We start from the raw sequence: 26127 nt of genomic DNA on the forward strand, positions 1-26127 counted from the left end.
CGGGATAATGGTGTTGTGGTAACTTGCACAAATAAAAAAATAACAAAAAAAAGCATAACAATATTATTCTTGATATCACTAGAAAAAAAAAAACCTTTGAAAATTTGTTTGCAATAACTCCATCAGTATCATCAGCAAAGCAGCTTCATTATTATCCCATTAAAGGAGAAGAGAATTGTGCGCTGCATTTGGAGATTTCATGATTTGCCGCTTCACGAATGTTTATTCTCCATTACGAACGCTATTTTACAAGACCGACCGCTTCTGGTTCATCTTTGCTTCCGAGCATGCGTGTTTGTACTTTGGACTTTTGTACACACGCTCGGAAAATCCCACAACACACATTTGTTGGCGGAAAATTTTAAAACAAGCTAGCCAACATTTGTTGGCGGAAAGTCCGCCAACAAATGTCCGATGGAATGTACACACGGTCGGATTTTCCGCCAAACAGCCTGACATCCAGGTTGGAAAGTCTGATCATGTGTACGGGGCTTACAGGAAAGGCTAGTACTAGTATTATAGAGAGTAGCAGCAATAGATCCCCCAGCAGCCATCATTAATACATGTAGACCTAAAAGAGGGAATAAAAAGTGGCCAAACGTTGGACAACCGTAAAGCTGTAGACAAGTCGGCATTGACTAAAATATTATTATTTCCTTTCTATTTCACTTCCAGTTTCCTGATATTTCCATTAACTCCTAATAAGTATTGCTCTGAAGAACATTAAGACCATACGTCACCGAAACGATGATTTATACGTTGCGTTGTTGAAAAAAAGTCGGACGCTTACTCATACAGGACGGCCCTATCTCTCCTGGAGCATAGACGCCTGATATAGAGTTATGTGCGGTGAGCCGTGTCCATATATAATGTATTTATTCTGTAATAAAATCTTACATGACTATGGTCCTCTGGGTATTGGGCCCGGGGCAGGGGGGATTATGGGTAGTATGAAAATCTGGAGCGTCTCGAGTTACGGGCCGTACCCTGGGAATGTCAGGACGCTAATCCCACCTAGAGCCGGGAGATGTGATCAGACGCACACAACATGTGTTGGACAAGGTATACGGTGGAATATTCTATTTACACTTGGAAGCTGGGAAAAACGCTGAGTAGAATCGACCAAGCAGCAGCCAAGTTTAATCACGGCTCCTAATCGAATCCCGGCACCATTAGAGGCTATTAGGGATAATCTACTTTGCGCTAAAAGGCTTTTGTCACAGGAAGGGACCTGTAACGCAAGCACCAGTACCCCTTGTGGAACGGGTTTTATTGTTATTGAATAGCTTGCTGTTTATTTTATTACGAGTACATGCCAAGCTCGCGTTTTTTTTTTTTTTTAACGGGTTGCCAAATTTCCGGAATCGGAGGTTAAGCCAGAGTGGTTGCTAATTTCGGCGAGGGTGCCTCTTCCAAACAGGTGCATCTGATCCAACAATTGTTTTCTATGTGCCTCGGTTGTACCATAATGCTGGTGGGATATGTGGTGGAAAAAAACAAAACTAACGCAAACGTGCTGCATTTTACCGCAGCTCACTGGGCTTGTCGGCAGGTGCAGGTATTCTTAATGCCTGTAGGTGGCACTGTGCCGATGCTACAGGAAAAGAGGCGTCTGATAAGGCAATTGTCCCTTTGTGGACTCCATTAATTCTCTCTGGGAAGGCAGATCTCTCATTGGATATCTAATTCCCGTGAGAGTTTGGGCAGCCATGCCAACAAGAGAGCCATTAATAGGGGATCTGTGGACTCCATTAGTTCTCTCTGGGAAGGCAGATCTCTCATTGGATATCTGATTCCTATGAGAGTTTGGGCAGCCATGCCAACAGGAGAGCCTTTAAATAGGGGATCTGTGGACTCCATTAGTTCTCTCTGCGAAGGCAGATCTCTCATTGGATATCTGAGTCCCATGAGAGTTTGGGTAGCCATGCCAACAGGAGAGCCTTTAAATAGGGGATCTGTGGACTCCATTAGTTCTCTCTGGGAAGGCAGATCTCTCATTGGATATCTGACTCCTATGAGAGTTTGGGCAGCCATGCCAACAGAAGAGCCTTTAAATAAGGGATCCAATGAAATTCGGCATGGTTTTGAGCAAGTGGCATGTTAGGGAAAGGAACTTGCTGGTTAGGGAAAGGTTCCTGGACGGTGCAAGGGACACAGTAGAACCACCCGCAGAATGTTCTGCGTGTTTGAACCTTCCGAGGACCCCAAACAGTGGGCTAAAAGAATCACTGCACACAGTCTAGTAAGAGGAATAATTGTAGGGCCATTATTGAACTCAAAATTGGTGGGCTGTAGAGATTTTTTAAAGCTTCATCTACAGAAAATGTGGGTAAAATCTGGGTGAAATTTGTCGTTGGTAGAAAATGCCACCAGGCTACTCAGTACCATCCAATCAAATGCAAATCTTTATTAGCTACATGGCAAAGCACAAATGTGACAGGCTTATGCCGCGTACACACGACCGGACTTTCCGGCACAAAAGGTCAGACGGTCTTCCCTACGGAGTTACGACGGACTTCCGACCAAACAGACTTGCCCACACAAGAACGGACCAAAGTCTGTTCATTTTGACCGTGATGACGTACGACGGGTCTAGAAAAGGAAGTACAATAGCCAGTAGCCAATAGCTGCCCTTGTGTCGTATTTGGTCCGTTGGACCAGTATACAGATGAACGGTTTTCCAGATAGAAATTGATTCCGTCAGACAGATTTGAAACATGTTCTATTTCTAGGTCCGTCTGAATTTTTGAAGAAAAAAGTCAGATGAAGCCCACACGCGATCGTAATATCCGACGGAATGATTCCACCTGACCTTTTCTGCCGGAAAGTTCAGTCGTGTGTACGCGGCATAACACGTTTTGGCTTCAGCAGCCTTCCTCATAACACAGGAACAAGGAAGGCTGCCACAGCCGAAATGCGTTAGCCTGTCACATATGCGTATTACCGTCTAGGTAACATATCTTCTATAAAATTTGCCAAATTTCTGGAGTCGGAGGTTAGGACAGAATGGGTGCTAATTTCATCAGGGTGCCTCTTCTAAAAGAAGGTGCCTCTGATCAACGGCAAAAAAAAACTATTATTGTGCCTTGGTTGTACCATAATGCTGGTATGATACGCGGCAAAAAAAAAATGCAAACGTGCTGCATTTTACCGCAGCTCACTGCGCTGCAGAGGAATGCGCTTATAGGCAAGGCGGGCAGGTATTCTTCCCGCCTGTAGATGACACTGTGCCGATGCTACAGGGAAAGAGGAATCTGATTAGGGAATTGTCCCCTTTTGGACTCCCTTAGTTCTTCCTGGGAAGGCAGTTCGCTGATTGAATATCTAATTCCCATGGGAGTTTGAGTGGCCATGTTAACAGGAGAGCCTTTAAACAGGATATCCCATATCATTCAGGTGTGCTTTTGAGCAAGTGCCATGTTAGTAAAAGGAACTTCCTGGTTAGGGAAAGGTTCCTGGTCGATAGGGACAGCGTAAAGGACATAATAGAACATTCCGAGGACCCCGAACAGTGGGCTAAGAGTTGCACATCTTGGTATCTTGGAGCTTAACCTGTCAGAAACCATGAAACCAAGACAGAAGTACAGTTAAAGCACAGTAAAAAGAACAAATGTAGTCAAAACATAGTCAAAGTTCAGTAACTGAAATGGATACTCAGCCAAGCCAGAAGTCAGGGATCAATGTAATGGAACAGCAAGCAGGATCTGGAGCCAGAAGGGATGTCAGCAAAGCAAGTCTTTAAACGGGAATGCAGGAGATAGTCTCTGTGATGTTGACCAAGGCGAAAGCAGATATCCTTTGGGCTGGACGGCTTAAGTAGGCAGGACTGACGAGCAGAATATCATCAACAGCTGAGTAATTGTGGAGAGATAGAGCTGGCAATTAGCTGACAGGTGAGCAGCCAGCTCAGATAAGGAAGGGCTGAGCCCAGCCCTGACATAATCATGAGGAACATCCCCATGATTAAACTCTGGGGGCGGATTGAAATGCGTTGGGTGTGTAGCCTGGTTGGAGTCCAGGCTGAGCATGCCACTCTACTCATCACTCCAGGATACCTAGATGTGCGAATTTTAGGGGCTTCCCCATTGTTCTTTGAAGCTTCACGGAAACCAGGATGGGTTCCATCTCCTGGAAGCACTCTAGCAGCAGCTGCGAAAGTATTGAATACATACCCCCTCACCACCGAGCATGAGCAGTACACACACATCTCCTAGGTCACAGTGGGCTAGTGGAGCCTGCTTGACCTACGTACGGCCACTCCAACAGCAGAAGCTGACCACAGTGTAATACAGGGCTGAGAGCTGAAATGAAAAGTCATGTTCTGCACTATCCTTTACTCACTGTGACTGTTTCACCTTCAACCAATTTACTAAAAGTTACTTTGAGAAACCTAAAAAGTGTGTGCATAGTTCCTCCTGGGTGGGTCCTTGGTATAGGCCCCTCCTACACACTGCAGCACGGGGATTTAAATGGAATATAACGCACACTCTCAATAAAGTTAAAGGGTTAATTTACATTTTCCCAAAATTTTTTACTAACACCTTACACGACCATGCAATTTCCCTGCTGGCCACATTTTGAAAAAGGTGCACCTTTTACTGCGGGAAATGCAGGCATGGCAGCCCTTTAAAATGAATGGGCTGCCGTGCCCGCTCAAACGCAGCACGCAGAAAGGCACAGATGTGAAGCTAGGGTAAGGGACCCAGGACGCCCATGATGCCTCAGTAAAAGGTTACAAGCCCTACTTGTAATTCTAATGAAGGCGAATGAAAAAAGTGATAAAAAAAATAAAATATATTAAAATTATTGTTAAAAAAAAAAATTTGCAAGGTACATAAACGACAATTGTGCAACACATATTAGGCATCACTGCACATGGTCTAGTAAGAGGAATGATTATAGGGCCATTATTGAACCCTAAATTGATGGGCTGTAGAGATTTTTAAAACTTCGTCTATAGAAAATTTGGGTAAAATTTGGGTGAAATTTGTTGTTAGTAGAAAATTCTACCTTGCTACTCAACCACAAATCAGCGTTCTGCAACCGGGCCGGTTGCTCTGGCTTAAGTACCTCCACACTCAGATAGCAAGATTAGTAGTAAGTTCCAGCCAGATAGGCTGCCACAGCTGAAACGCGTTAGCCTGTCACATTTGTGTTTTACCATCTAGCTAATAAAGATTTGCATTTTATTGAATGATGAGTAGCTGGCTGGAACCTACTATTAATCTTGCTATCTGAGTGTGGAGACACTTTAGCCAAAGCACCAGCTCGGCTTCAGAAAGCTGATTTGGTTGAGCAAAGGTAACATACACTATATTAGCAAAAGTATTGGAACACCTTCACACGCACACGGACCTTAATGGCATCCCAGTCTTAGTCCATAGGGATCAATATTGAGTTGGCCCACTCTTTGTAGTTATAACAGCTTCAACTCTTCTGGGAAGGCCGTCCACAAGGTTTAGGAGGGTGTCTATGAGAATGTTTGATCTTTCTTCCAGAAGCGCATTTGTGAGGTCAGGCACTGATGGTGGACGAGAAGGCCTGGCTCGCAGTCTCCACTAATTCATCCCAAAGGTGGTCTATCGGGTTGAGGTCAGGACTCTGCGCAGGCCAGTTAAGTTCATCTACCCCATTATTCACTCATCTAGGTCTTTATGGACCTTGCTTTGTGCACTGGTAGGCAGTCATGTTGGAACGGGAAGGCGCCATCTCCAAACTGTTAACAAAATGTTGGGAGCATGAAATTGTCTAAAATGTCTTGGAATGCTGATGCCTTATGAGTTCTCTTCACTGGAACTAAGGGGCCAAGCCCAACCCCTGAAAAACATGCCCACATCACAATCCCCCGTCCACCAAATGATTTTGACTAGCGCACAAAGCAAGGTCCATAAAGACATGGACGAGCGAGTTTGGGGTAGAGGAACATGACTGGCCTGAACAGAGTCCTGACCTCAGCGCATTTGTGAAGTCAGGCACATATGTTGGATGGGAAGGCCTGGCTCACAGTCTCCAATCTAATTCATCCCAAAGGTGCTCTATGGGGTTGAAGTCAGGACTCTGTGTAGGCCAGTCAAGTTCCTCCACCCCAAACTCACTCATCCGTGTCTTTATGGACCTTGCTTTGTGCTCTGGTCCAAATCATTTGGTGGAAGAGAGAGAATGGTGTGGGGTTGTTTTTCAAGGATTGGGCTTGGCCCCTTCGTTCCAGTGAAGGGAACTCAGGGCGACAGCATACAAAGACATTTTGGACAATTTCATGCTCCCAACTTTGTGGGAACAGTTTGGGGATGACCCCTTCCTGTTCCAACATGACTGCGCACCAGTGCACAAAGCAAGGTCCATAAACACATAGATGAGGGCGTTTGGGGTGGAGGAACCTGACTGGCCTGCACAGAGTCCTAACCTCAACCCGATAGAACTCCTTTGGGATGAATGCGAGTGGATACTGCGAGCCAGACCTTCATGTTCAACATCAGTGCCTGACCTCACAAATGCACTTCTGGAAAAATGGTCAAACATCCCCAATAGACACACTCCTAAACCTTGTGGACAGTCTTCCCAGAAGAGTTGAAGCTGTTATAGCTGCAAAGGATGGGCCAACTCAATATTGAACTCTACGGACTAAGACTGGGATGCCATTAAAGTTCATGTCCGTGTAAAAGCAAGCGTCCCAATACTTTTGAAAATATTGTGTATCTTCCTATATAAAATTTGTTATCGTTTCATGGCAGCACCCAATTCTTGACATATTTAGTATCTCTTTACTCCACACAGCCTCATCTTTTAGAATTTACTGAAAAAATTTAAAACGTTATTGTGTTTATATAGACTAAAAATTTTAATTTACTGAAAATATAAATGTGATAAACAGTTGGTCGCCATTATCGAGCAACATAAAAATATTCTATGGAACCTTTCATGAAATACCGTATAATTTTGTGATGTTTATTTTAGCATATGTGTGGAAAATCACCACTTTGCCCCATCATAGACATGGCTCTGGGATTTATAAATTCTCTACGGCTTTACCGAGGCCAACTCTACATTATGGAGTAGAAGAGCACATAATGGTGCTCTTCTAAGCTATGGATGATGCCACCATATAACCTCATAATACATTTGATGGATTTATGACAGTTTAAGTCGTTTTAAAAATCTAATTGGGGCGGGTGACAGCATTTCACCAAATGGGCAGACCTTCTCCGTGGCCTAGGCCATGTTTTCTGGCCTAATGGACAGGCGGGGAGCTGTAAATCAGTAGAAAGGCAGATTTCTTAGTAATGAGATCATAGACAGGAGACCCTTGTAACGATATAGATGGATAAAACTAGTTATGTAAGTACATTGAGAGCAACGTTTTACAACACGGTTCCAGGGGGGCGGGGGCACTTCTCAGCCAAGATTGCCTTGCATATGCTACATCAAATAAATAATTCTAGCCACACTAATGGAAAAATTTTTTTGCATTGGCAATCAGTTTCGGATAACGTTTGATTAAATAAACAGTCAAAAGGACCAACGTAACCTAATGCCATCTTTGACCTCCACCCTTCCCTTCAATCTTGCACAGTTGTAAAGGCTCTTCTCCTGGACTGATATTCCTAAGCCCTTGTACACACGTTTGGACATTCCGACAACCAAATCCGTCGGGTTTTGTCCGAAACTGTTGCATACACACGGTCGGACAAAGTTGTCGGAAAATCCGATCGTTCAGAATGTGATGACCTTATTTCGTTACGACGGGACTACGTTCAGGCTAGTAGCCAATAACTTTGGTGTAGGAATTTGATCTGAGCATGCGTGGCACTTTGTCTGATCGGAATTCTCTACACATGATCGGACAAGGTGCGATCGGATCATGTTGTCAGAAAGTTTTATAGCCAAGCTGGAAAACTTGGTCCGTCAGATATTCAGACGGAAACAGTCCGATGGAGCCCACACACGGTCGGGTTATCTGACAACACGGTCCGATCGGACATTTTCCGTCGGAATGTCCGACCGTGTGTACAAGGGCTTAGATGTAGGGTTGTTGGAACCTGGGGATATGCTTTAGGATCAGGAATTGTTGAAGACTGGGGATATGCTTCCCTTCAATCTCGCACAGTTGTAAAGGCTCTTCTCCTGGACTGATATTCCTAAGCCCTTGTACACACGGTCGGACAAAGTTGTCGGAAAATCCAATCGTTCAGAACGTGATGACGTTATTTTGTTACGACGGGACTACGTTCAGGCTAGTAGCCAATAGCTTTGGTCTAGGAATTTGATCTGAGCATGCGTGTCACTTTTTTCGACAACATGATCCGATCGCACCTTGTCCGATCATGTGTAGAGAATTCCGATCGGACAAGGTGCGATCGGATCATGTTGTCGGAAAATGTTACCGACAAGTTGGAAAACTTGGTCCGTCGGATACTCTGACGGAAACAGTCCGATGGAGACCACACACAGTCGATGCATATTCCACACCTTTAGAACAGTCATTCTCAACCAGGGTTCTGTGGAACTCTAGGGTTCCTCCAGAGGTTGCCGGGGGTTCATTGAACTGTGGATAATTGACTTCTCATTTGACGGTGTCAGTTAAAAAGATCATTGGTGCCATTCCGTTGACTCTACAAAGTGGCGATGGATCTGGAACTTTACAGATAATGTCAAATAAAAAGTCAATTAGCCACAGTTAAAAGGAACCCTCAGCAACCTCTAGAGGAACCCTAAAACCCCAAAACCAATTAATTGGGGGTCAGTGGGTAGAATGCCTTCTTACAGTGGTGGTTAAAATGTCACCCTTAGAGAGTTAAAAAGATCATTGGTGCCATTCCATTGACTCTACCAAGTGGCGATGGCTCTTGAACTTTACAATCTCTAAGCCCTTGTACACACGGTCGGACATTCCGATGGAAAATGTCCGATCGGACCGTGTTGTCGGATAATCCGACCGTGTGTGGGCTCCACTGGACTGTTTCCGCCGGAATATCCGATGGATCAAGTTTTCCAGCTTGGCTATAAAACTTTCCGACAACATGATCCGATCGGACCTTGTCCGATCATGTGTAGAGAATTTCGTGTGTATGCAACAGTTTCGGACAAAATCCGTCCGACAAAATCCGACGGATTTGGTTGTCGGAATGTCCGACCGTGTGTACAAGGGCTAAGGGTGACATTCTAACGACCACTGTAAGGAAGCATTCTACCCACTGACCCTCAATTAATTGGTTTTGGGGTTTTAGGGTTCCTCCAGAGGTTGGTGAGGGTTCCTTGAACTGTGGCTAATTGACCTTTCTTTTGACGGTGTCTGTACAGTTCCAGAGCCAACGGCACCCAGTAGAGTCAATGGAATGACACCAATTATCTTTTCAACTATCTCTAAGGGTGGCCTTCTGACCACCACTGTAAGGAGACCTTTTACTGACTGATCGCTTGTGAATTGGTTTTGGGGTTGTAGGGTTCCTCCAGGGTTTGCTGGGGGTTATTTGAGCTGTGAATAATTGACCTTTAATTTGATGGTGTCTGTAAAGTTCCAGAGCCAACGGGACTTAACTGGTGCCATTCCATTGACTCTACCACGTGGCATTGGCTCTGGAACTTTTAGAGACCATTAAACTAAAGGTCAATTATCCACAGCTCAAAGAACCCCCAACAAACCCTGGAGGAACCCTACAACCCTAAAACCAATTCACTGGGGGTCAGTCAGTAGAAGGCCTCCTTACAGTAGTGGTCAGAAGGCCACCCACCTAGAGAGAGTTAAAAAGATTCCATTGACTCTTCCATCTTTTTAACTCTCTCTAAGGGTGGCCTTCTGACCACTACTGTAAGGAGGCTTCCTACTGACCGCTCCCCAATGAATTGGTTTTAGGGTTGTAGGGTTTGTTGGGGGTTCTTTGAAGTGTGGCTAATTGACATCTCATTAGACCAATGTAACTATGCATATTCCATACCTGGGGGGTTCCCTTTAGAACAGTCATTCTCAACCAGGGTGATGTGGAACTCTAGGGTTTCTCCTGAAGTTGCTGGGGGTTCTTTGAACTGTGGCTAATTGACCTCTCATTTGCTAACCAATAAGAAGGCAGGAATTTAGGAGCATTCTAGATTTCTGGCAGGATCAATAGGTGAATTTTTGCCACTTTCAATGGTACAGAGCCCCTTTTCAACTGCCTATACAGTCTCTTAGTTACCCAAAGTCATGTAAAAGCCTCTGCAGATAAAGAGAGCATACGCTGTGAGCCGCCATGCATTTACTATACCAGACGCATCGCTCTGTGCTCAGCAATCTGTCTGCAAATTAAACTAAAGTACCAACCCTCCAGAGGCAGGCGGCCTCCCGCTGGACACAGAATGCATCACTTCCCCGGGTTGTGCTTACTAAACTCCTTCGGGGCCCTCAATACACTTCAACAGCAACTACTACTATAGACCATGCCAAGGACATTGTAAATATCTAGGGCGAGTTTAATGTATTAATATTTGATAGCCCTGTGTAATAATAACATGATGTCTTTTAAAGGAGACATTGGGTTGACTTAAAGCAGAACTGCAGGCTGGTACAGTAACATTCAAAGTCCTATCGGCTTTACCAAAAACAGACCTGGAAATATTTTAATGAGAACTCCAGACAAAAAAATACAATAAAAAGGATAGCCTATTCCATTTTAAAATAACAAAACCAGCTTTTGCTGTAATATTTACCTTCAATTCAGAGAATTCCACCACAGTACTTTTTTTTTCTGCCACTAGATCTCCTTAGTTTGATGGCCAGCATTGTTCAACCCACTTCCTCTGAGCCCAGATCATTCCAGCCTGTGATGCGGTCTGTAGGGGTGAAAAGTCCTGGGAGAGGGTGATCCGTCCAGTCGCAAGGGTCAGGAGAGGGTGTCCCCAACGAGTGAGCACCTCGGGAGAAAGCGGGTCGGCACCATCTCGGGGGTTCTTTGAGCTGTGGATAATTGACCTTTAATTTGATGGTGTCTGTAAAGTTCCAGAGCCAACGCTACTTAATTGGTGCCATTCCATTGACTCTGCCAAGTGGCATTGGCTCTGGAATTTTTAGACACCATTAAATTAAAGGTCAATTATCCACAGCCTTTAACTGACAGACCCCCAGTGAATTGGTTTTAGGGTTGTAGAGTTCCTCCAGGGTTTGTTGGGGGTTCTTTGAGCTGTGGATAATTGACCTTTAATTTAATGGTGTCTAAAAGTTCCAGAGCCAATGCCACTTGGTAGAGTCAATGGAATGGCACCAATTAAGTGGCATTGGCTCTGGAACTTTACAGACACCATTAAATTAAAAGTCAATTATCCACAGCTCAAAGAACTCCCAACAAACCCTGGAGGAACCCTACAACCCTAAAACCAATTCACTGGGTCGGTCAGTAGAAGGCCTCCTTACAGTCGTGGTCAGAAGGCCACCCCTAGAGAGAGTTAAAAAGATAATTGGTCCCATTTTATTGACTCAACCATCTTTTCAACTCTTTCTAAGGGTGGCCTTCTGACCACTACTGTAAGGAGGCCTTCTACTGACCAATCCCCCAATGAATTGGTTTTAGGGTTGTAGGGTTTCTCCAGAGTTTGTTGGGGGTTCTTTGAGGTATGGCTAATTGACCTCTCATTAGACCAATGTAACTATGCATATTCCATACCTGGGGGTTCCATCTAGAACAGTCATTCTCAACCAGGGTGATGTGGAACTCTAGGGTTCCACCTTAGGTTGCTGGGGGTTCTTTGAACTGTGGCTAATTGACCTCTCATTTGACGGTGTCTGCAAAGTTCCAGAGCCATTACCACTTGGTAGAGTCAATGGCATTACACCAAGGATATTTTCAACTATCTCTAAGGGTGGTCTTCTGACCATCACTGTAAGGAGGCATTCTACCCACGACCCCCCCAAGAACTGATTTTAACAGGGGTGTGACAAGACCTATTCCATTTTAAAATAACAAAACCAGCTTTTGCTGTAATATTTGCCTTCAATTAAGAGAATTCCACCGCAGTACTTTTTTTTCTGCCACTAGATGTCCTTAGTTTGATGGCCAGCATTGTTCAACCCACTTCCCCTGAGCCCAGATCATTCCAGTCTGTGATGCGGTCTGTAGGGGTGAAAAGTCCTGGGAGAGGGTGAAAAGTCCAGTTGCAAGGGTCAGGAGAGGGTGTCCCCAGCGAGTGAGCACCTCGGGAGAAAGCCGCGCGGGTCGGCACCATCTCGGGGGTTCTTTGAGCTGTGGATAATTGACCTTTAATTTGATGGTGTCTGTAAAGTTCCAGAGCCAACGCTACTTCATTGGTGCCATTCCATTGACTCTACCAAGTGGCATTGGCTCTGGAATTTTATAGAAACCATTAAATTAAAGGTCAATTATCCACAGCTCAAAGAACTCCCAACAAACCCTGGAGGAACCCTACAACCCTAAAACACTGGGGGTCGGTCAGTAGAAGGCCTCCTTACAGTCGTGGTCAGAAGGCCACCCCTAGAGAGAGTTAAAAAGATAATTGGTCCCATTTTATTGACTCAAACATCTTTTCAACTCTTTCTAAGGGTGGCCTTCTGACCACTACTGTAAGGAGGCTTCCTACTGACCACTCCCCAATGAATTGGTTTTAGGGTTGTAGGGTTTCTCCAGAGTTTGTTGGGGGTTCTTTGAGGTATGGCTAATTGACCTCTCATTAGACCAATGTAACTATGCATATTCCATACCTGGGGGTTCCCTCTAGAACAGTCATTCTCAACCAGGGTAATGTGGAACTCTAGGGTTCCACCTTAGGTTGCTGGGGGTTCTTTGAACTGTGGCTATTTGACCTCTCATTTGACGGTGTCTGCAAAGTTCCAGAGCCATTACCATTTGGTAGAGTCAATGGCATTACACCAAGGATATTTTCAACTATCTCTAAGGGTGGTCTTCTGACCACCACTGTAAGGAGGCATTCTACCCACGACCCCCCCAAGAACTGATTTTAACAGGGGTGTGACAAGACCTATTCCATTTTAAAATAACAAAACCAGCTTTTGCTGTAATATTTGCCTTCAATTAAGAGAATTCCGCCGCAGTACTTTTTTTCTGCCACTAGATGTCCTTAGTTTGATGGCCAGCATTGTTCAACCCACTTCCCCTGAGCCCAGATCATTCCAGCCTGTGATGCGGTCTGTAGGGGTGAAAAGTCCTGGGAGAGGGTGATCCGTCCAGTCGCAAGGGTCAGGAGAGGGTGTCCGCAGCGAGTGAGCACCTCGGGAGAAAGCAGCGCGGGTCGGCACCAACTTGACTGCCAGAGGAGAGAGTAGAAATAGCGGCCCATAACGCATTCCCATGTGTCCTCTCCCAGGGGGTTCCTGTCCTTAGACATTTTATGCCTGAGGTTCCAAAATAAAAGAAGAGTGCTCCAGATCGCCATAGATGGCAGCGATATGCAGGCGCTACTAATGCATGCTCCTTACTCAGCTGTGTTTCAGGAGCCCATGACTGGACAGTGAAAGGAGAAGCAGCACTAGTCTCTCTGTCACTCTTCTCTTATCAGCATTCTCAGCATCTCCCCTGCAGTACTTTTTTGTCACTAGAAGCCCTCAGTCTGATGGCCAGCATTGTACAACCTACTTCCTCTGAGCCCAGTTCATCCCAGCCAGCCTGTGAGTAGACAGTGAAAGGAGAAGCAGCACAGTGATGAGTTAATCTCTCTGTCACTCTTCTCTCTTCTCCTATCAGCATTCTTAGCATCTCCCCTGCAGTACCCTTTTTTGCCACTAGAAGCCCTCAGTCTGATTGCCAGCATTGTTCAATCTACTTCCTCTGAGTCCAGGTCATCCCAGCCAGCCTGTGAGTGGATAGTGAAAGGAGAAACAAAACAGTGATGAGCTCATCTCTCTGTCCCTCTGCTCTCTCATCCTATCAGCATTCTCAGGATTTCCCCTGCAGTACTTTTTTCCCACTAGATGTCCTTAGCAGCATTGTTCAACCCACTTCCTCTGAGCCCAGGTCATCCCAGTCAGCCTGTGAGTAGACAGTGAAAGGAGAAGCAGCACATCTCTGTCACTCTGCTCTCTCCTCCTATCAGCATTCTTATCAGCAACACATTAACTGATTGGCTCCCTTTGCTGCTTCTTCTGGAGAACTCCAGCCAAAACATAACAAGATAAAAATAAATAGCCCAATAAATGTTAAGATAACAAAAAGCAGCTTTTGCTGCAATATTCATCTTTAATTCAGAGATTACACCCGCAGAATTTTTTTCTGCCACTAGATGTCCTCAGTCTAATGGCCGGCATCGTTCAACCCACTTCCTCTGAGCCCAGGTCATCCTAGCTTGTGAGAGGACAATGAAAGGAGAAGCAGCAAAGTGATGAGCTCATCTCTCGGTCACTTTGCTCTCTCTTCCTATAAGCATGCTTATCAGCAGCACATGAACTGATTGGCTCTTTTTGCTGATTCTTCTGGAAAACGGCAGCAAAAAAAATAACAAGATACAAATAAATAGCCCATTAACTGTTAAGATAACAAAAGCAGATTTTGCTGCAATATTCACCTTTAATTGCGAAAAAAATACCCTGCCGTACTTTATTCTGCCACTAGTCTGTTGGACAGCACCGTTCAACCCACTTCCTCTGAGCCCAGGTCATCCCAGCTTGTGAAAGGACAATGAAAGGAGAAGCAGCACAGTGATGGGCTCATCTCTCTGTCACTCTGCTCTCTCCTCCTATCATTATCCTTATCAGCAGCACATAAACTGATTGGCTCCTTGTGCTTCTTCTTCTGGAGAACTCCAGCCAAAAGATAAGATAAAAATGAATAGCCCATTAAATGTTAAAAAACAAACAAAACAAAAGCAGCTTTTGTGGCAATATTCACCTTTAAAGGGTTGAAAACCTTCGTGTTTTTTCACCTTAATGCGTCCTATGATGAAAAAACACCTGGCAGTGACCCGCCACCCAGCCCCCGCGTTTTACTTACCTGAGCCCTGGAACTTGACCCGGCGGGGACGCGCTGTCCCTCTGCCTGGAGTTCTCGGCTCTTGATTGGATAGATTGATAGCAGCGCAGCCATTGGCTCCGACTGCTGTCAATCAAATACAATGATGCGGGCCGCCAGGGGGTGGGGCCGAGTCATACATTCGTCGGCCGGCTATGGACACCGAATGCTGGACTCAGGAGCGTGCCCGCAGGGTAACCCCCTCAGGAGAGCGCTTCTCATAAGGGGGTTATCTAATGTGGGGAGGAGCCGCGAGAGCCACCGGGGGACCCCAGAAGAGGATGCTCGGGGGCCACTCTATGCAGAAACGAGCTGCACGGTGGAGGTAAGTATGATATGTTTGTTATTAAAAAAAAAAACCCTTACAATCACTTTATTTCAGAGAATTCCTCTGCAGTACTTTATTCTTCCACTAGATGTCCTCAGTCTGATGGCCAGTATCATCCATCCCAGCTTGTAAATGGACAGTGAAGAGAGAAGCAGCACAGTGATGAGCTCATCTCTCTGTCACTCTGCTCTCTCCTCCTATCAGCATGCTTCTTGTCAGCACATGAACTTATTGGCTCCTTGTGCTGCTTCTTACTCTCATACTCCAGCCCTGCTGTGTCCCCATTGGAAGATATCTAAAACCATGACATTTTTGGCTTGAGATGCACTTTAATCTTGTCTACGGTGATCCAGCTTAATTAATTCCCCCATAACATTAATGTGTATGAACAGTCAGCTATGGGTGCAAGTTTAGCTCCTCTTTCCCAATGACTTGTCTCATATGTACGAAAGACCCCCTGGCTATAAATTCAGTGCCCCCCCCCCCCGCCCCCCTGTCTGCCTGCACCGATTGTTTTGACGGAGAGGGTCATTGGAGCGATGTGAGAGCGTGTAACATGGGGGACGCATTCATCTGGGGCGATGTTTTCATCAGCGGTATCATACAATAGATGCAATCTCTGGAAGGTGGTAATAAGGGTGACCCCCCCCCCCCCTCCCTCTCTGCCGATGACCTCATGGTGAAAGAGGACACCCACTTCATTAACAGCCCGCACTTTAAGAGTGGGTGTTACACATGGTGGAGGGGGGCAGAGGGGCCGAGAAATATAAAACCCGCCTAGAGAGATGTCATCTGTCTGCTCACCCAGGTTATCTGTGTATACAAACTACAGGGAGAGAGCCGGGAATGCTGGGAATTCTATCAAGTAGAGCGTTCATAGCAGATCGATAGATGAGGCTGAGTGTAAAATGCAGCATTTGTTATATGTACAGTATTATATTTATAGAGAAAGTGCAAAGATGTCTATAAGTTAAATGAGCGAAAAGTATAAAAAAGAAAACAAAAACGAAAAACAAAAGGCACTGCATGGGCAGTAAGAGGTTTGTATGTGAGTGCTATGAGACTTGAAGGGTATCTGATATGATACGTCCACAGAATGGTACAAGACGCGTTTATTTTTAAAATGAGAGAGTGCTAAGTAGCAGAGAGAGGTCTGTACTTTACCCCTAGGTAGCCTTGTGACAGACATGTGAATGCAAAGAAAGCTGGGCATTGCCAGAGAGAGTGCCATGAGAGCTGGACATTACCAGAGAGAGTGCCATGAGAGCTGGACATTACCAGAGAGAGTGCCATGAGCACTGGACATTACCAGAGAGAGTGCCATGAGAGTTGGACATTACCAGAGAAAGTGCCATGAGAGCTGGACATTACCAGAGAGAGTGCCATGAGAGCTGGATATTACCAGAGAGAGTGCCATGAGAGCTGGACATTACCAGAGAGAGTGCCATGAGCACTGGACATTACCAGAGAGAGTGCCATGAGCACTGGACATTACCAGAGAAAGTGCCATGAGAACTGGACATTATCAGAGAGAGTTCCATGAGCACTGGGCATTACCAGAGAGAGTGCCATGAGAGCTGGACATTACCAGAGAGAGTGCCATGAGAGCTGGACATTACCAGAGAGAGTGCCATGAGAGCTGGACATTACCAGAGAGAGTGCCATGAGAGCTGGACATTACCAGAGAGAGTGCCATGAGCACTGGACATAACCAGAGAGAGTGCCATGAGAGCTGGACATTACCAGAGAGAGTGCCATGAGAGCTGGACATTACCAGAGAGAGTGCCATGAGCGCTGGACATTACCAGAGAGAGTGCCATGAGCGCTGGACATTACCAGAGAGAGTGCCATGAGAGCTGGACATTACCAGAGAGAGTGCCATGAGAGCTGGACATTACCAGAGAGAGTGCCATGAGAGCTGGACATTACAAGAGAGAGTACCATGAGCGCTGGACATTACCAGAGAGAGTGCCATGAGCGCTGGACATTACCAGAGAGAGTGCCATGAGCGCTGGACATTACCAGAGAGAGTGCCATGAGCACTGGACATTACCAGAGAGAGTGCCATGAGAGCTGGACATTACCAGAGAGAGTGCCATGAGCACTGGACATTGCCAGAGAGAGTGCCATGAAAGCTAGACATTACTAGAGAGAGTGCCATGAGAGCTGGACATTACCAGAGAGAGTGCCATGAGAGCTGGACATTACCAGAGAGAGTGCCATGAGAGCTGGACATTACCAGAGAGAGTGCCATGAGAGCTGGACATTACCAGAGAGAGTACCATGAGCGCTGGACATTACCAGAGAGAGTGCCATGAGCACTGGACATTGCCAGAGAGAGTGCCATGAGAGCTAGACATTACCAGAGAGAGTGCCATGAGAGCTAGACATTACCAGAGAGAGTGCCATGAGAGCTGGACATTCCCAGAGAGAGTGCCATGAAAACTGATTATTACCAGAGAGTGCCATGAAAACTGATCATTACCAGGGAGTGCCATGAAAATGGATCATTACCAGAGAGTACCATGAGAGGTGCTCAATATCAGCGATTGCCATAAGAGCTGGACAACACCAGAGAGAGTGTAATGTGAGCTGGACATTACCAGAGGAATAGTTATGTGAGTTGTATGTTATCAGGGGGAATGCCATGATCGCTGCACCAGAGAAAGTGCCATGAGAGCTGGACATTAAAAGAGACAGTGCTATAAGCACATAACATTAGCAGAGAGAGTGCCATGAAAGCTGATTATTACCAGCGAGTGCCATGAGAGTTGGTCATTACCAGAGATTGGCACAAGAGCTGGATTTTACCAGATGGATTGCTATGTGAGTTGTTGTATGTTATCAAGGAGGATGCCATAATCACTGGACTGTACCTGAGAAAGTGTCATGAGAGCTAGACATGACCAGAGAGAGTGCCATGAGAGCTGTACGTTAAAAGAGAGAGTGCTCTCAGGACATTACCAGAGAGAGTACTATGAGAGCTGGACATTATCAGAGAGAGAGCCATCAGAGCTGGGCATTAATAGAGAGTGCCATGAGAGCTGGCCCTTACCAGAGAGAGTACTATGAGCACTCCCAGATAGAGTGCCATGAGAGCTGACCATTACTAGAGAGTGCCATGAGAGCTGACCATTACTAGAGAGTGCCATGAGAGCTGACCATTACTAGAGAGTGCTATGAGAGCTGACCATTACTAGAGAGTGCCATGAGAGCTGACCATTACTAGAGAGTGCCATGAGAGCTGACCATTACTAGAGAGTGCCATGAGAGATGACCATTACTAGAGAGTGCCATGAGAGTTGGTCCATACCAGAGACTGCTAAGAGCGCTGGACATTACCAGAGAGATTTCCATGATAGCTGGATGTTACCAAGGGGAGTGTCATAGGAGCTGCACATTAACAGAGAGTGTGCCATGATCACTTCTCATTAACATAGAGAGTGCTATGAGTGCAGGACATTACCAGAGAGTGCCATAAAAGCCTGAAATAACCAGAGAGAGCGTCCTGAGAGCTGTACATTAGCAGAGAGAGAGGGCCATGGGAGCTGAATATTACCAAAGAGTGCCCCGGGGGCTGGATATTACCAGAGAAAGCGCCATGACAGCTAGAAATGACTAGAGAGAGTGCCATGAGAGGTGTCCATTATTAGAAAGAATGTCATGAGAGCTGAGTATTACCAAAGAGACTCCTATTAGCTTGTACAATCATCTCTCAACAGACATGTGTAATTAACTAAAAGTTGTCAGCTGGCAAAAACGGCAATTTAGTGTCGTAGTTCATTTTAGGTCCACCTAATGTGAACTGATTTATGTTTACTGGTTACATTGACCCTGACTAGTTTTCGTTTTAATGGAATCACCATAAAGCCATAGAGCAGATAGACTTCTCCTTGATACCACCTCCTAAGGCCATAAGGTAGTTGCATCCATCACCCAGATGTGGCAGTGTGGAGCCATTGATCTCCAAAACGAGTCATTTGTAAATGTCAGTCTCCATGAAACCTCTGAGGTTCCTTCAAAGGCTTCCCAGAGCCGATGACCGAACAACAAAGTCCATGAAAATAATTGCCCAGCTGGGAGACGTTTTCATAGTTGGTTCCTCAGGCCAGGTGTTCTTTATTGGTGCTCTGAACTAATGATTTATGTCTAGTAAGTGGGTGGCTCTTTATATAAGTGATTTTGTTGCCAGTCATATATCTGCTGTTCAGATCCAGCATTCAAAAACCTCAATAAGGTTTAAGCCCTTGTACACACGGCCGGAGATTCCGATGGAATGTGTCCGATCGGACCGTTTTGTCGGATATTCCGACTGTGTGTGGTCTCCATCAGACTGTTTCCGTCCGAGTATCCGACGGACCAAGTTTTCCAACTTGTTGGTAAAATTTTCCGACAAAATGCTCCGATCGGATATACTCCGATCATGTGTAGAGAATTCCGATCGGACAAAGTGCCACGCATGCTCAGATCAAATTCCTACACCAAAGCTATTGGCTACTAGCCTGAACGTAGTCCCGTCGTAACGAAATAACGTCATCACATTCTGAACGATCGGATTTTCCGACAACTTTGTGCGACCGTGTGTATGCAACGGTTCCGGACAAAATCCGTCGGACAAAATCCAACGGATTTGGTTGTCGGAATGTCCGACCGTGTGTACAAGGGCTAAAGGTGTCATAATTGTGACGAGAAAGTCCAACTCAAGCCAAAGCACTTCTTGGATATGATTGTGACACCAAGACAAGAAATGAAAGAAATAGGGTCACTGGTACAGGACTAGTGAACGGACAGAGGTTCTAGCACTTCTACACTCTTCTACAAAAAAGTGTTTTTGCTACTGTGCCCACATTGGCGTTTCATCACTTAGGGAAGTCTACCGTGCTGGAGAAGGTTCTAAACTTTCCTTATTCAAACGACGGGTTTAGATATTTTACATTGAAACTCCAAGTATTGACATAGTGAATATTAGGAATTAGTAATGGTCAGAGACTGGGGATATACTTCAGGGTCAGAATTTGTTGGAGAATAGGGATATGCTTTAGGATCGGGAATTGTTTGAGACTGGGGATATGCTTTAGGATCGGGAATTGTTTGAGACTGGGGATAGGCTTTAGGATCGGGAATTGTTTGAGACTGGGGATAGGCTTTAGGATCGGGAATTGTTTGAGACTGGGGATAGGCTTTAGGATCGGGAATTGTTTGAGACTGGGGATAGGCTTTAGGATCGGGAATTGTTTGAGACTAGGGATAGGCTTTAGGATCGGGAATTGTTTGAGACTTTGCATATGCTTTAGGATCAGGAATTGTTTGAGACTGGGGATATGCTTTAGGATCGGGAATTGTTTGAGACTGGGGATAGGCTTTAGGATCGGGAATTGTTTGAGACTGGGGATAGGCTTTAGGATCGGGAATTGTTTGAGACTGGGGATAGGCTTTAGGATCGGGAATTGTTTGAGACTGGGGATAGGCTTTAGGATCGGGAATTGTTTGAGACTGGGGATAGGCTTTAGGATCGGGAATTGTTTGAGACTGGGGATAGGCTTTAGGATCGGGAATTGTTTGAGACTAGGGATAGGCTTTAGGATCGGGAATTGTTTGAGACTTTGCATATGCTTTAGGATCAGGAATTGTTTGAGACTGGGGATAGGCTTTAGGATCGGGAATTGTTTGAGACTGGGGATAGGCTTTAGGATCGGGAATTGTTTAAGACTTTGCATATGCTTTAGGAACAGGAATTGTTGGAGACTGGTGATATGCTTTAGGATCAGGAATGGTTGAAGACTAGGGATATGCTTTAAGATCAGGAATTGTAGAAGACTGGGAATATGCTTTGGGATTAGAGTGGATGGAGACTGGGGGTATACTTTGGGATTAGGGTTGTCAGAGACTGGGGGTATGCTTTGGGATCAGGAATCGTTGGAGACTGGTGATATACTCTAGGATTAGGGTTGTTGTAGACTGTTGATATGCTTAAGCCCTTGTTCACACAGTCGGACATTCCGACAACCAAATCCGACGGATTTTGTCCGAAACTTTTGCATACACACGGTCGGACAAAGTTGTCGGAAAATCCGATCGTTCGGATGATGTAATTTAGTTACGACGGGACTACGTTCAGGCTAGTAGCCAATAGCTTTGGTCTAGAAATTTGATCTGAGCATGCGTGGCACTTTGCCCGATCGTAATTCTCTACACATGATCGGACAAGGTCCGATCGGATTATGTTGTCGGAAAGTTTTATAGCAAAGCTGGAAAACTTGGTCCGTCGGATATTCTGACGGAAACAGTCCGATGGAGCCCACACACGGTTGGATTATCCGACAACACGGTCCGATCGGACATTCTCCGTCGGAATGTCCGACCGTGTGTACAAGGGCTTAGATGTAGGGTTGTTGGAACATGGGGATATATTTTAGGATCAGGAATTGTCAGAGACTGGGGATATGCTTTTGGATCAAGAATTGTTGAAGAATGGGGATATGCTTTAGGATCCAGAATTGTTGAAGACTGGGGATATGCTTTAGGATCAGGAAATTGTTGGAGGCTGAGGAAATGCTTTAGGATCAAGAATTGTTGGAGACTGAGGATATATTTTAGGGTCAGAAATTGTTGAAGACTGGGGATATACTTTAGGATTAGGGTTGTTGGAGGCTGTTGATATGCTTTATGCTGTGTACACACGACTGGACTTTCTGGCAGACTAGGTCCAACGGTCTTCCTGACAGACTTTCCAAATGAACGGACTTGGCCACACACAATCACACCAAAGTCCGACGGATACGACCGTGATGACGTACGACCGGACTAGAATAAGGAAGATCATAGCCAGTAGCCAATAGCTGCCCTAGCATCGGTTTTCGTATATCGGACTACCATACAGACAAATTAATTTTTCGACCAGACTCTAGTCCGTCGGAAAGATTTGAAACATCTAAATCTAAAGTCCGTCTGATTTTTTGACAGCAAAGGTTCGATGAAGCCCCCATACGGTCGAATTGTCAGACGGATTTGTTCTGTTGCTGTCAAAGTCCAGCTGCATGTACACGGGATTAGACGTAGGGCTGTTGGAAACTGGGGATATGCTTTTGGATCAGGAATTGTTGGAGGCTTGGGATATGCTTTAGGTTAGGATCAGGAACTGTGTGAGCCTTGGAATATGCTTTAGGATCAGAAATTGTTGGAGACTGGTGATATTCTTTGGGGTTCATCATAGACACGTCACATGGACCGGCTAGAGATAACTTTTCTTATAGCCCCTTTACAAGTTGGTATTTCCCCCTACAGTAGCCCACCCTAAAATGACTTGTTCCACATTTTGATATTGCTTTCTGTACCATTTATTGACCACTTGCTGACCCATCGCAGTACATATACTGGAACAGGACGGCTGCTACAGACGCAGTGACGTACCCGTACATCGATGACCTTTTTTGGCTTTCGGGCACTCGCCCTCACCTGCCTACTCCTACTTGACCATCAACATAGGGCTGTGTACAGAGGGAAAGATTGCATTGTTTGTTTTCCCTGAAAAGAAACAAATCCATATGATGTAAAAAGCAACACATATTGCACACATTATACATTGTTAGACACATAATAAACCCCTTGATTGCCCCTAGATGTTAAACCCTTCACAGCCAGTGTCATTAGTACAGTGACGGTGTATATTATTAATGGTGGATCAGTGGCGGATCTACCAGGGTCGCAACTTGCCACTGGGCACTGGAGTTATGCCACTGTTGGGGGGCCCTTCCTGCCCACTCATTCCGCCACAGTAGGGGGGGGATTTCCCTAATTCTGCCACTGAGGGGGGGGGGACCACCATCAGTGGACTGATTCCATTCCCCCACCACCATCAGTAGACTGATCCCATTCCCCCAACACCATCAGTAGACTGATCCCATTCCCCCACCACCATCAGTGGACTGATCCCATTCCCCCACCACCATCAGTGGACTGATCCCATTCCCCCACCACCATCAGTGGACTGATCCCATTCCCCCACCACCATCAGTAGACTGATCCCATTCCCCCACCACCATCAGTAGACTGATCCCATTCACCCACCACCATCTGTGGGCTGATCCCATTCCCCCACCACCATCAGTGGACTGATCCCACTCCCCCTCCACCATCTGTGGGCTGATCCCATTCCCCCACCACCATCAGTGGACTGATCCTATTTGCCACTGATCCATGGGGGGGATCCTTCATGGTTTCTTGCACTGGGGCCCCCGAAGGTTCTAGTTACGCCTTTGGTGTCACTGGAGATGTCAGTGACAGTTATTCAGTTCCTACAAAGTGTCAGCTGGTGTCAGATTGCAGGCCACACTATCAAAGTCCCACTTTAAGTTGCTAATCTCCGCCATTACTAGTATAAAAAAAGTTAATTAAAATTCTAGAAAAATACCATCGTTTGTAGACGCTGTATAACTTTCATGCAAACCTATCAATAGACACTTATTGGATTTTTTTTTTTTTTTACCAAAGACGTAGCAGAATACATTTTGGCCAAAATGTATTGGATATATTTCATAGCAGAAAATGTTGTTTGGGAACAGGGTTGAATGACCGCGCAATTGCCAGTTAAAGTAGCACAGTTCTGAAAAGCAAAAACATGGCCTGGTCGTGAACTTTCCGGAGCTGAAGTGGCTAAAAAAAACTAAAATGAGAAGGAAGGACAGCAGAGAAAAAAATAAGATAGCTTGAGGAAATAAACCAAACCATTTAACTACTAGAATCCAATCTACAGGGGCCACAGGGAGCACCACCATAATTACCAAAGGGCCACATGCAGCCCCCCCAACCGTAGATTGGGCACTGGGACATTACCGTTAAATAAACTTTGTGCTATGTATGTTTCATATTTGATACATTTCTTTGTTCAGATAATAGTGTTCTAATAAAAAATATATAAAAGTGTCCCTTCTGTGGTGATCGCATAAAGGCTAGCGATTATGCGCAGCGAAGCATCACATTATAATGACCCAGACTGTGACTCCGCGGTGACATTGTAACGGAGACACTGCGGCCTCCGGGTCTCTTTGCCTATCTCGCCCAGGGGAATCCTTAAATTTTGATTGATGTATCTGTCTCTTCCAACAGGGTGATCGAGAATCAGAGGGACTTGTTGAACCTAACGCAGGCGGACATGAAGAACTTCAGAGAGCTAAAAAATCTGTGAGTACTCAGCCCTCGCTTGTCTCCCAGTGGACAGACATTAATTTTTCTTGTCATCACGTCTCCCATAGCTGCCAGGGGGAGGAAAGATGGATGGTTCAGGATGTTTAGGGAGAAGGGAAGTGACCTTGAATGAAGGGTTGACCTGAAAGGAGAGTGCTTTCTGAGGCGGGATGGGGACCAAGGTCAGTGCAGAATCCCCTCAAAGGATCGGGCCATTTGTGAAACTCATATTTCATAGTCAACTGTCCCGTCTTCATTTTAATTAAAGCTGGTGTTATATTATGTTTTACATACCAATTCTGAGAAAGCATTCTTGTTCTGTCCGAAAAAGTCATCCTAGGAGTATTAATACATTGGCATGTGTAGTTGGCTTCCAACAGTTTATGGAGCACATTTGAAGGATGTGAAGCAGGGATTGAGTTGTATTTAGGCTAAAAGCGACCTCAACTTGATCTCAAAGTTAGCTCAGGGGTTCATGTATGCTAACCCTTTAAGCAACGCTTTCATAGAACAGGGTTGATTTAAAAGACGAGTCCAGGTCTACCTAATTGGGCGGCACAGTGGTGTAGTGGGTACCACTCTAGCAGTAAAAAGGGTTGCTGGTTCAAATCCATGACACTACCTGCCTGGAGTTTGCATGTTCTCCCTGTGCCTCTGTGGGTTTCCCATGGGTATTCTGGTTTCCTCCCACACTCCAAAGACACGCTGGTAGCTTAATTGGCTTCTGTTCAAAATTGGCCCTAGTATATAAATGTGAGTTGGGGACCTTGGATTGTGGGGTCCTTGAGGGTAGGGACCGATGTAAGTGTGCAATGTATTTGTGGAGTGCTGCGTAAATTGACTGCTTTATATGGGCAGTTGGGCACCTTGAATAAATAACAAGCAGGCATGTACTGGCCATTGGGAGTTTCCCGGTGGGCCGATGGCTCAGTGGGCCGGTTTCAGTGACAATGTAATGGCTGCGCAGCTTTCCCTCAACTTCATGCAGTGATGTGAGAAAGATGAGAAAAATACAGAAAAGAATAAGTGAAATAATAAAAGGTTAGTGAGGACTCCTTATGTTATGCTACTTATGGTTTTTTTTGCACAATTGTGTATAGTTTTATAAACTGTTTTATGCTTCTTTGCAAAATTAATGTAGGCTGGTCTGGATGAAGTCCAGGGCCAAATTTTTGCCCCAGTCCAGCTCGGATAACAAGATAAAAATGAGCATCTTAATGAAACACAATATACAGGGATAGAGACAATTATAGACACACACCCACACAAAGCCCTTGTACACACGGTTGGAGAATCCGTCGGAATGTGTCCTATCGGACCGTGTCGTCGGATAATCTGACTGTGTGTGGTATGCATCGGACTGATTCCGTCGGAATATCCGTCGGACCCAATTTTCCAACATGTTGGAAATATTTCCCGACCAACTGGTCCGATCGGACATACTCCGATCATGTGTAGAGAATTTTGATCGGACCAAGTGCCACGCATGCTCAGATCAAATTCCTACATCAAAGCTATTGGCTGCTAGCCTGAATGTAGTCCCATCGTAACGAAATGACGTCATCACGTTCTGAATGATCTGATTTTTTGACAACTTAGTCGTGTGTATGCAACAGTTTCGGACAAGATCCGACGGACAAAATCCGACGGATTTGGTTGTCGAAATCTGCGACC

General features: G+C 45.4%; 1 protein-coding gene across 1 annotated transcript in view; it reads left to right on the forward strand.

The window, feature by feature from the left end:
- The window catches only part of NTRK1 (neurotrophic receptor tyrosine kinase 1), a 170547-nt gene that overhangs the window by 54409 nt on the left and 90011 nt on the right, over positions 1-26127 (forward strand). The window contains exon 2 of the mRNA XM_077467839.1: positions 24376-24450. Coding sequence (XP_077323965.1) covers positions 24376-24450 — 75 coding nt within the window. The remainder of the gene's footprint in view (positions 1-24375; positions 24451-26127) is intronic.

This window comes from Lithobates pipiens, unplaced genomic scaffold (genome assembly GCF_037356315.1).
Source record: "Lithobates pipiens isolate NorthernLeopardFrog02 unplaced genomic scaffold, aLitPip1_a1.2 Scaffold_62, whole genome shotgun sequence".
Classification (NCBI taxonomy): domain Eukaryota; kingdom Metazoa; phylum Chordata; class Amphibia; order Anura; family Ranidae; genus Lithobates; species Lithobates pipiens.